The sequence below is a fragment of the Rhinatrema bivittatum genome, unplaced genomic scaffold, assembly GCF_901001135.1.
Source record: "Rhinatrema bivittatum unplaced genomic scaffold, aRhiBiv1.1, whole genome shotgun sequence".
Taxonomy (NCBI): Eukaryota; Metazoa; Chordata; class Amphibia; order Gymnophiona; family Rhinatrematidae; genus Rhinatrema; species Rhinatrema bivittatum.
The window spans coordinates 83,515-95,802 of record NW_021820839.1 but is presented as its reverse complement, the minus strand read 5'-3'; the positions used below and the strand labels follow the sequence as shown (position 1 = coordinate 95,802).

At 41.6% G+C, this 12,288-nt stretch overlaps 1 protein-coding gene and 1 long non-coding RNA gene across 4 annotated transcripts in view; one reads left to right on the top strand and one right to left on the bottom strand.

Annotated features, from left to right (window-relative positions):
• Positions 1-12,288, bottom strand: part of GADL1 (glutamate decarboxylase like 1) — a 143,432-nt gene that overhangs the window by 64,816 nt on the left and 66,328 nt on the right. For 2 of the 3 annotated variants that reach the window (XM_029586456.1, XM_029586455.1), the window contains exon 13: positions 6,274-6,363. In XM_029586456.1, coding sequence (XP_029442316.1) covers positions 6,274-6,363 — 90 coding nt within the window. Of the gene's footprint in view, positions 1-4,143; positions 4,326-6,273; positions 6,364-12,288 lie in introns of those variants that run through there. The other variant, XM_029586457.1, reaches the window with a different exon arrangement.
• The window catches only part of LOC115082206, a 47,007-nt gene that overhangs the window by 31,341 nt on the left and 3,378 nt on the right, over positions 1-12,288 (top strand). The window contains exons 2-3 of the long non-coding RNA XR_003854105.1: positions 7,854-8,118; positions 11,918-12,015. This is a non-coding gene — a long non-coding RNA (uncharacterized LOC115082206). The remainder of the gene's footprint in view (positions 1-7,853; positions 8,119-11,917; positions 12,016-12,288) is intronic.

Genomic DNA, 12,288 nt, shown 5'->3' with positions numbered 1-12,288 from the left:
TTCCGAAAGGATGGGCTCCACCTTAGCCAGGGTGGAACCAGACTGCTGGCGTTAACCTTTAAAAAGGAGACAGAACAGCTTTTAAACCAGAACAAGAGGGAAAGCCGACAGTAACTCAACAGCACATGGTATGAAGAGAGGCATCCTCGATGAATACTAATGAAACAGGAGGTTAATTAATTTATTTATTGATTTGTTGAGTTTTATATACCGTTATTCGGTTGAGCCATCATAACGGTTTAAAAAAGTATACATTTATCTTGTTTAGGACATCACAACAGAGAGGTTCCAATAAAAACAAAAGTAGTCCATGTGCCTATAAGTAAAGGATTCCAAATTATCCCTATCAACTGAAAAGCAGAATGTTAATACAAACAAAAAACACAATTTGAAATGTCTGTATGCCAACGCCAGAAGCCTAAAAAGTAAGATGGAAAAGTTAGAGTGTATAGCAGTGAATAATAAGTTAGACATAATTGGCATCTCAGAGACCTGGTGGGAGGAGGATAACCAATGGAAGAGTGCTATATCAGGGTACAAATTATATCACAATGATAGGGAAGATCAGCTTGGTGGGGGTGTAGCACTTTATAACCGGGAGGGTACAGAGTCCAACAGGATAAAGATCATACAAATGACTAAATGCTCAGTAGAATCAATATGGGTAGAAATCACAATTGTGTTGGGTAAGAGTATAGTGATAGGAGTATACTACTGTCCACCTGGCCAAAATGATCAGACAGATGATGAAATGCTAAGAAAAATCAGAGAAGCTAATCAATTTGGCAGTGCTCTAATAATGGGAGATTTCAATTACCCCAATATTGACTGGGTAAATGTAACATCAGGACATGCTAGAGACATAAAATTCCTGGATGGAATAAATGATTGCTTCATGGAGCAATTGGTTCAGGAACCAACAAAAGAGGGAGCTATTTTAGATTTAATTCTTAGTGGAACACAGGATTTGGTGAGAGAGGTAACAGTGGTGGAGCCACTTGGCAATAGTGATAATAACATGATCAAATTTGAACTAATGCTTGGAAGGGGGACAGTATGTAAATCTACAGCTCTAACATTAAATTTTCAAAAGGGAAACTTTGATAAAATGATGAAAACAGAAAAAAACTGAAAGGTGCAGCTGTAAAGGTTAAAGGTGTACAACAGGCTTGGACATTGTTTAAAAATATAATCTTAGAAGTGCAGTCCAGATGAATTCCATGCAATAACAAAGGTGGGAGGAAGGCAAAATGATTACTGTCATGGTTAAAAGGTGAAGTGAAAGCGGTTATTTTAGTAAAAAAAAAATCATTCAAAAATTGGAAGAAGGATCCATCTGAAGAAAATAGGAACATGCATAAGCATTGTCAAGTTAAATGTAAAATATTGATAAGACAGGCAAAGAGAGAATTTGAAATGAAGATGGCTGTAGAGGAAAAAACTCATAATAAATTTTTTTTAAAAATATATTTGAATATTTGAATATATTTGAATATATTTGAAGCAGGAAACCTGTGAGGACAATTAGATCATTGAAGGGTTAAAGGGGCACTTAGGGAAGATAAGGTCATTGCGGAAAGACTAAATTCATTCTTTGCTTCTGTGTTTACTAATGAGGATGTTGGGGAGATAACGGTTCCAGAGACGGTTTTCAAGGGTGATGATTTGGATGAACCGAACCAAATCCCTTATTTATTCATGCTTGCTTACAAATAATCTCTCCATACTTCCTTTGTTTCCTCTTTTCTGACACTTGTTTTATTTTACTTTTTTTTTTTTTTTTTAATTATGGTACATATATTTTTTTTTATTTTATGTTATTTTGAGTATTTATTATGTACGTTCATATGGTATATAAGAATTGTAAAATAAATAACTAAATAAAAAAATAAATCATGGTGAAGCTGGAAGATGTAGCAGGCCAGACTGACAAACTGAAGAGTAGCAAATTATAGGGATGTGAATCGTTTTTTGACGTTTTAAAATATCGTCCGATATTTTTTTAAATCGTCAAAAATCATTAAAGAGTGCGATACAATAGAAATTCCCCCGATTTATCGTGAAAAAATCATTAATCAGGTTAGTGTCCACTAAAGGGAGTTATTTGGGGGGAGGGTGGGAAAACCGGCACACCAAAACAACCCCTAAACCCACCCCGACCCTTTAAAACTAATAGCCACTGCTATTACTGGCATCAGTAGCATGGGATCTACTTAATGTTTGGGTACTTGCCAGGTACTTGTTACTTGCATTGACCACTGCTGGAAACAGGATGCTGGGCTTGATGGCCCCTCAGTCTGACCCACTGTGGCAACATCTTATATTCTTTTCTTCTTATGCTCTCGGAAATGCCGGCTTACCTTATACCAGCTTGAAATTGCTGATGCTTGGAAAACTATTGAATGCTCTGACCTGGGGAGTATGAGAATTGAGGAACTCCAGTATCAAGAGGAATAGCTCTGCTTGTCCTAAGTCATATAATAGATTTTCAGGAGAGGAGAAAGACACCACTGACTTGAGTCTATATACTGAACAAGAAGAAAACCAGTTTTCCTCAGAGGAAAACTGTCTGCTCAAGGTCAGTCTGTGTTCAAGGATGAATCCTTCAAATTGCAACTTTCGTATATCACACCTGCTGGCCTTCAGTGTTCTACAAGGCACAGATGTTCAGCTGCATGAAGAGGAAGCTTTCCCACCGGCATAATTAAGTCAGAGAAGGAAAAGCATGTACCTGGATTGCAATTTTCAAAGAGAAAGTACCTCAGGCAACAGGATGAAAAATGAGTTGCCCAAGGTTTGTCACTTGAAAAAGGGGGATTTGAAACTTGGCTTCCCTAATTAAGTAGCTCATTGCTCTAACCATTGGGCTATTCCTCCTCCATGCCCGTTGCTGGCAGAGTTTCTGTGGTGCTGGATATGTTTATAGAACTCGAGGTGCAGGATTTATATTGGGGGGTTGTCGAATCCTATACAGACCCCAGACTTCAATGGTGCTTTACAACTTTCCTGGGGGAGAAGTAGTGGCATCAACAGTGCCAAGGGGAAACAATAACCTAAGATGGTAACTTTCAAACCAGTGCATGGGCGAACATTTGTACGCGTATGTCAGCTCACACCCAGGGACTCGGCTATTTTCTAACATGCGCACATATAAGCGTGCATGTTAGAAAATAGCCTGGCTATATGCACCTTTGTGCTGAATTTTAAGTGGGCACATGCAAATCCTGCTTCTAAAGCTTAAGTCAGGGGATTTTAAAAGGGGTGCACGATGAAGCCATTTCCAGTTTTACCAGTTCAGCCCCAGTTCCCAGTTAAAAGATAGTTCTTCCAAACCCCTCTAGTTTAATAACATTCACTCCCCCCCCCCCCCCCCCCCCCGTAAGTCCAGACCATTAAACCCTGCTGATCTGCCTAGTTTTCTTTATTTTATAACAACTTACACCTCCTCTATAGCAGAAGTAAACTCACGTGGCACGGTTTCTGGGCACGCACCCAGGCACATAAGTATTTGCACGCACATCCCTGGTTCACACCCGTGCCCTGCCCAGACCCTGCCTTCACCTTGCCCATTTTAAAAAAATTTCGAGATGTGCGCGCTGTGGGAGAAACAAGCATATCCGGGTGGCTTTTAAAATCCGCCTGGTGCACATACCCAACTTATTCGCGCATCCCATAATTAATGCACCTGCCAAGCTTTTAAAATTCACCTTTACCTTTTTTAGTACACATTAAGAAAAAAAAAAAAAACCCAAATCAAAATTTCTTGGCTGCACATCCCTAGTCACTACTGACACAAGTCCGATATGAAAGGCTCTGTGCTAATCCCCTGAGCTGTAAAGCCATGCAATCCCACAAAAAAGGCAATATTTAAACCAACGAATGAACAGTTAATAATTTCTTTTTTTGCTACTGCAAAACACTGCAAATAGAAATGTAATATCCTAGATTTATTTGTCTTAGGCTTCACAAATGTGATTCCTTTGTAACCATCCATTGCAAGGTAGATCACAGTGGGCTAAAGGGGACAAAGAAGATAAGTAAACCATCTGCAATTCTGTTCATTTTATTGCAATGCTGCATACTCTGTAACATTCATGATGTACTAATCTATATTACTTTTTGAATTAACTTTTATAGTGTATTTGCAGTGAGTAAATTTAGTCAGTCTTCAAATCAGTTTCTTTGTACAGCATAGCATATTCCACAAACTTACTCCTAATACCTTCTGTGAGTTGTTCAGTATCAGACATCTATTCTTATTAAGGACTGCTTGCCTTGCATTATCCACCAACAATGCAAGCCAGGTTCCAAGGACACTGCGATGTCTACAATAAAACATGCAATACTCTGTCTAGACACAAAGGTACAGACAACACGATCATTCTTTCTGGGGCTCTGCCACAAATGATGATAGGTGTAGCTCTGATTGCAATTTTATGCATATACTGTATGTCTGTTACAAACTGTCTGTATTAAGAGCAGAGAGATCATAATAATTATTGGCGTAAAGAGGTCCAATATATATATGCTTAAATCCAAAGAGGAAGCTAAGGATAACAATGGAGAAACCTTTAAATGATAGCATTGATTAAATCCACTACCAAAATTTGTCTGTGCAGCTCACTTACTATTTGCTACAACCATCAGTTTGTGTATGGAAAAAATGTACAGTTCTAGCCCTTGAGGGCCACAAGATCTGGTCTTCAGGTTAACTAAGCTGTGCAAACTGAGCTGGGTTTTTGAACAAATATATGCAAGTATATTTTGAAGAATACTCACCGTGGATATCCCATAAAACTGATCTGTTCACTGTTCAAAGACTACAGTCTTGCATCCCTACTATAAGCTAATAGTTAGCTACTGGTTTTCATTCTCCAGACCCAGTGGTTACCACTAGGGATGTGAATCGTTTTTTGACGATCTAAAATATCGTCCGATACATTTTAAATCGTCAAAAATCGTTAGAGGTGATATTTAATAGGAATTCCCCCGATTTATCGTCAAAAATCGTAAATCGGGGGAAGGGGGAGGGCGGGAAAACCGGCACACTAAAACATCCTTAAAACCCACCCCGACCCTTTAAAATAAATCCCCCACCCTCCCGAACCCCCCCCCCCAAAATGTCTTAAATTACCTGGGGTCTAGTGGGGGGGGTCCCGTTGTGATCTTCCACTCTCAGGCCACTGGTGCGTTGATAGAAATGGCGCCGGCGCAATTTTGGTTCCTGTCCCCCAACGTCACGAGCGTAGGAGATCGCTCACGGACCCCCGCTGGACCCCCAGGGACTTTTGGCCAGCTTGGGGGGGCCTCCTGACCCCCTCAAGACTTGCCAAAAGTCCAGCGGGGATCCGGGAATGACCTCCTGCACTCAAATCGTGTTGCCGTAATGAAAAATGGCGACGGCCATATGGCCGGCGCCATTTTGCAGTACGTCAATATGGCCATATGGCCGGCGCCATTCATTTTGCAAAATGGCACTGCAAAATGGCATTGCAAAATGGCATTGCAAAATGGAATATGCAAAATGGCATGCAAAATGGCATGCAAAATGGCATGCAAAATGGCAATGCAAAATGGCATTGCAAAATGGCACTGCAAAATGGCATTTTGCAGTACAGCAATATGCCATTTTGCAGTACTGCAAAATGCCATTTTGTAGTTCGGCAATATGGCCATATGGCCGGCGCCATTCATTTTGCAAAATGGCGCCGGCTATTGGCCATATTGCCGTACTGCAAAATGGCGCCGGCCATACAGCAACACGATTCGAGTGCAGGAGGTCATTCCCGGACCCCCGCTAGAATTTTGGCAAGTCTTGTGGGGGTCAGGAGGCCCCCCCAAGCTGGCCAAAAGTCCCTGGGGGTCCAGCGGGGGTCCGGGAGCGATCTCCTACGCTCGTGACGTCGGGGGACAGGAACCAAAATGGCGCCATTTCTATCTACACACCCGTGGCCCGAGAGTGGAAGATCACAACGGGACCCCCCACTGGACCCCAGGTAATTTAAGGCATTTTGGGGGGGGTTCGAGAGGGTGGGGGATTTATTTTAAAGGGTCGGGGTGGGTTTTAGGGATGTTTTAGTGTGCCGGTTTTCCCGCCCTCCCCCGATTTACGATTTACACAATATTTTAAAACTCAAAACCGCGACGATCCGATTCCCTCCCCCCCCAGCCGAAATCGATCGTTAAGACGATCGATCACACGATTCACATCTCTAGTTACCACTGACTAGCCATCACAAGCAAGATCACTTTATACTTGCACCATACACTTACCTGATGAAGTTTCTGCCAGAAGTCCTGTCCTTCCTCCATGTTCCTTAAGCTTGGTGGAATGTACCAAAAGCAAATATTTGCATATTCAGGCTAGTGAAGAACATAGATTAATAGTCTTAGTTTAAAATAAAACAGAAAATAAAACAAAAACCTACACATACTATTTCATCAAAATCATAAATTAATATAAAAGAATATTTGATGCCAGATCTAACTGTGAGGTGCCAAATGCTACAGTTAATGAACATGTTATAAGAGTGATCGTGCCCTTCATGTGATGCTTGACTCCCTCTGTTGGGGCAGAAGTGTGCTATACCTATTACTTCCATTTTACAACTTGGTTTATTGTATTTGTATTTTTGGCTGTTTGTTGTATTTTGTTTTTATTATAAATGGAGTTATTTGCTTTGTAGTCTTTGATAAAACATTTTCAAGCTTGTTTTGTTTTATGTTTTTGAAATTATGAATGTTTTTATTGTTACCCACCTAGTATTATGGATAGGCAGGTTATAAATATTTTAAATCAATAAAATGAATAAATTACAGGGATACATTTTCAAAGACTTAGGGACTATCTGTTGTGGTAATAGCTTTCTCATTTTGAATCTATGGGGAACGTGTTTAGAACATCGGCCTCAGCAACCTTTTTATGTGGATAAAATTGAGTTAACCTATCTATCTGAGAGAAACATCAAGCTGCGTTAGTTCTAATGCACATTAAACAGTGTATATTGAATGACTGAGCATTATTGCTGCAATATCGTGCTATATAGATGATATTATGCATGTCCCTGCCCAGATTTCCTCCCCTATTCCAATAACCATCTTTGCATGTGATTTGCATGTATTAATGATGCAAATGCATGCAAAGAAGGCCATTAATAAGCAATCTGATGCACATATTTTATCGCAGCCAACCGAGAAAGTGATCAGCTGCGATAAAATAACACCTTTTTCAAAAGTGATAAATGTGAGGCAGGAGCCCCGGGAACCTAACGCGGGTCCCGAGGCTCCCACATTACATTTAAAGGGCTTGGGGAAAAACAAAGTATGCCATGGCAAAAAAAAAAATGGTTCTCCATAGACTCAACCTGGGATAACCAATTGAGGTGACCCCCAACTCCTCAAATTAGAAAAAGAGGTTCTGAGACCCCCTCACATCCTGCACCTCCACGCAATCTCTCCCCTATCTCCTGATCCCTCTGAACCTTAAAATGAAGATTCCGTTCCAGCTTTGGGGCCTTGCTAGGGGTAAGGTCAGGTCAACGCCATTTTGGAAAATGGTGTTGACTGGGCAGGCTGCAAGGTTGAGCCCCAGCTTCAAAGCTGGAACAGAATCTTCATTTTAAGGTTCAGGGTGTGTGGATGGGGATTCAGGGGTCCTGGAACCCCATTTTTGCCTATTCACACCACTGGGGAGATGAAGGAGGGGTGGGGACCCCAAAACCCTCTGTGAATTTTAGTGACTAATTTGGGGGTGGAGATCCCTGAAACCCCAATGATTTTTATTTCAAAATGTGAAGGGGTAGGTGTGGGGCCACTGCTGCAAGTAATTTTGACATTTTTTTTTATACTTTCAGGAGTCAAGGCCACCTTGTATGGCGGTCCCAGGTTGAGTCGAGAGTCAACACTGACCCCTGCTCAGCTTCCTCATTTTGCCACATCAGTTTTTTTGTTTTGCCAGCAGCCTTTTAAAGCAAGACAAAAAGAACAGCCATAAAGCCATGGTGTTTTTTGGGGGAGGGCCCCACTATCATGGCAACACCCCCTCCCACGATAGTGGGACCCATCCTGCAAGAAAATATTGCAACTTAATCCATCCAGATCTATAACAGTCATATACAGGTAAGTGAATTTTTAGCCACCAAAAAGTATTTTGATAATTTTAGCCGCATTCAAAAGAAACATTCTTGCTTGTGAGTGCAAAGAGGTTTTAATGATTGGTAATCAAATGCATACATTTCATTTTCAAAAAAAAGGTTTGTGCAAGTAGGTGGTATTTATTTATTTATATTTATTTATTTATGTAGGTTTTTTATATACCGGCATTCATGATAAAATCACATCATGTCGGTTTACATTCGAACAAGGTGTGTAAAAAATACAAAACTGAATTTAGTGCAGAGGAGTTGCTGTTACAATGAAACAGGGGTACTGGAACTGGGACAAGAGAAAAAAACAGTAGAAGGTTAAAATCATAAATTAATAATTATTTACAAAACCGGTGTGGCTACATTCTTTGAGTAGATAGGTTGTGATTATATTCCGCTAGAGGTTGTGATTATATTCTACTTATTATATTCCGCTAGAGGTGTGAACTGAACATTTTTCATTTTCTTATATATTTTTTTAATATAATTTTTGGTTATTTTTCCGTTCATTTATTTATTTTATTTTGTTTCTTTCATTGAAAACAAAATAAACAAAATATAAAAGAAAAAATGAAACTCAAAAGCAAAATTTTAAAAAATGGTGGACCCAGGTAAAGTTAAAAATAAAATGTTCCTCCCCTCCTCTTTGGACCCCGAATGCCATTTCTTACCCCATTTGTGGGACTTCCATGAGGGAGGAGTGATCCTAGTCATTCCCTGCCCTGGTTTTCAAAATGGCTGCCATCAACCCAAGGCCAGCAATATTATGTGGTACAAGTCAACTGGTTTCCAGCCACACTTCCAAAACTCCCCACTCTCCTCACTGCAAGAATGTCTCGTTTCTATGCAGCTAAAATTATGAGCCAGATTTTAAAAGGGTTATGTGTGTCGGGCCTATTTTCAAAAGGCCCGATGACACGCGTAAAGCCCCGGGAACCGTGTAATTCCCGGGGCTTGCAAAAAGGGGTGGGGCGTGGGAGGGTTGTAGGCGGTCCTGGGTGGTCTGGGGGCAGGGAGGGGAGGGGCCAGAGGCCTCTGACACAGCGGCCATTTGCCACTGTTCACAGGATCGGTGCCGGCAGGCTGCCAGCACGCGCAACCTGCGCCTGCCTCCAGGCAGGTGCAAAAGATGAAATAAGAATTTTGGGGGGTTTAGAGTAGGGCTGGGGGGGGGAAAGGTTAGGGGAAGGGGTGGGAAGGTTAGGTTAGGGGGAGGGAACGGAGGAAGACAGCACGGCTCGGCACACGCAAGTTGCACAATTGTGCACCCCTTGCACACGCAGACCCTAGATTTTATAACATGCACGCGCCTGTGCACGCATGTTATAAAATCAGGCAAACATGTGCGTGCACCGGGTAGCACATGCACATATAGGCCACTCGCGCATGTTATAAAATCTACCCCATGGGTCTTCTTTCAAGTTGACAAAACTATTTAACTAGATATGGCTGATTTAGTCAGGTTTACTATTTTTACCCACATAAAAGAATCCTAAGAGGCCTATGTACTAAACCTGTTCCCCACAAACACAAAATGAGACAATCCTTAGTACATTATCTCCTATGCCTTTGAAAAATTATCCCTATAAGTTGTAAAACAGAAACTATAAAATGGATTCTGCTACAGAAGATAATGGTGCCAGCCTCAGATCAATGGCAGCTATTTTTAAAGCAGAAAAGGTGGAGCAGGAGCAACTGGGAATTGATCTTATCCTTGAACGACCTGTGGATGGAGTACAATGCGTCTGGGAAGGATCTCAGGAGACATGGGCAGCTGGAAGGAAGAAGCAGCGGGATTTTTGTTGCGGGCAGCAGGGGGCTACTGGCAGTGTATCCAGTTTTAAAAAAAAATGGAATGAAAGGAAAAATGAACTAAAGTTTGTTTGCTTTTCGTTTATTTTACTTTAATAATGAATTGTAGCAAAACAGGAAATTTCACTGAAATCTCCTTTTTCATTTCAAACACATGCACATCTGTAGCAGGCATGCCTCTAAAACGTGTCCTTTATTTCATTGCTCAAAACAATGTAAGTGTAAGCATGTGCTTTCAACTGCAAAACAGGCCAATCTTCAAACATACTGTGTATTTGAAAATTGTCTGGATTTGAGCAGGCAGAAAATTCTATATGTACATAATCCCTTAGGACCTGAACTGAAAATGTAGTTGATAATGTACTGCTCACAACTTCACAGAACTGGGTGTTAGGCCATTGTTGTTCTGTGCCTTTTTTTAACTTGGATACTTTAAAATTTCCTGACCAAACATGACTAGTGCCAGCCTGAGTTAGTTTTAAATCACTTGGAGGGTATACTTCACAGGGTCAGTGAGGGGATGAAGTGCATTGACCGCAGATAGCGTGAAACCTAGCACTTTTTAGTCTTCTGCAGAAAGCCCTGCCAGAAGAATCTTCGTCATTCACGATCTCGGGTGTTTCTTCTATTACATTGCACTCCCTTCTCATCCTTCCTTCCCAGTTCCCGAGCAAGCAGAGACTACTGATGATGGTGCCAAATTCTTGGCCAGAAGGTCATCGGGTACTAATCCTATCATTTTCACTTGCACCTCTAAGAAAACCAGAATTACATTTTTATCAGCAACAATCAGGCCAATACAGTACAGTGCGCTCCGACAGAGCGCACTGTTAGCCTGTTATTGGACGCGCGTTTTCCCTTACCCCTTATTCAGTAAGGGGAGGAAAATGCGCGTCCAACCCGCGGCACCTAATAGGGCCCTCAACATGCAAATGCATGTTGAGGGCCCTATTAAGTATGCGCACGGGATACAGAAAGTAAAATGTGCAGCCAAGCCGCACATTTTACTTTCAGAAATTAGCGCCGACCCAAAGGTCAGCGCTAATTTCTTCCGGCACCGGGAAAGTGCACAGAAAAGCAGTAAAAACTGCTTTTCTGTGCACCCTCTGACTTAATATCATGGCGATATCATGGCGATATTAAGTCAGAGGTCCCGAAGAGTAAAAAAAAGTAAAAAAAAATAAAAAATAAATTTGAATTTGGCCCGCGGCTGTCGGGCCGAAAACCGGACACTCAATTTTGCCGGTGTCCGGTTTCCGAGCCCATAGTGTCAGCGGGCTCGAGAACTGATGCCGGCAAAATTGAGCGTCAGCTGTCAAACCCGCTGACAGCCGCCGCTCCTGTCAAAAAGGAGGCGCTAGGGACGCGCTAGAGTCCCTAGCGCCTCCTTTTCCCCGTTTCTACCGCGCCACCTAATTTGAATACTGCATCGTGCGCACCGGCGAGGGGCCGGTGCGCACGCCGGGAAAGCAGGCGTTCGTCCGCTCTCCCACGGACTTTACTGAATCGGCCTGAATGTGAGCATACATAGATGCGCAGATGTGATCAAGTGATCAGTTGCCTGCTATACTGCTATACAAATAGTGTGTCAATGAAAATCATGCATGTTTGATAATAAACAATCAAGTGGAATGAAAATATTTACATCATTAATTTGCGTGGTTCATTTAAAATATTAGTTCATGGAAAGGTTAATTATATTCTGCGTAATTTTCTACAACATTGTAGATGCTTTAGCTAATATCATTTCTCCTCATGCTGGGCTTCCATTGTGATGCGACATTCCTGTGTTTGAAATCATAATTATTGATTTTATTGAATGGTTTAAAAGAAACTGTATTGAAACAGTGCCACCACCCATGCAAAAGCTTTGGCCAGCTGTAGGGAATACGCAGATCACTGCGTCGGGCATGAAGGAAGACCACAGAAACTAGTGACAACCAAACACTTTTCTTTTCAAGAGCATGAAAAGCACAGAAAACGTCGGGGAAGAATGAAAAGAAGATGGCAGTCCTACACAGATCAGTTTTATTCTCTCTTCCCAGAAAGAGAAAAAAAGGTAGGGGGTTTACATTCTAGAATTCACAAAAGATACAAAAGATTTCTTATATATGATTTAACATTTCATCCTTCCCGAAGAAGGGAGATAAAAAGGTGCATTAACTCCCAAAAGCTAGTCATGAAGAGGCCAAGCTTTGATAGGACTTCTCTGGGCAAAACAGTGCTTTACCCGCAGAAATGGTCCTTTGAAAACTGCCCGGCCAAATGATGTTACAGGCATCGAGGAGAGGCATTCTGGGGCTGGAGTCTGAGTGGAGTTTGCATTTACCCC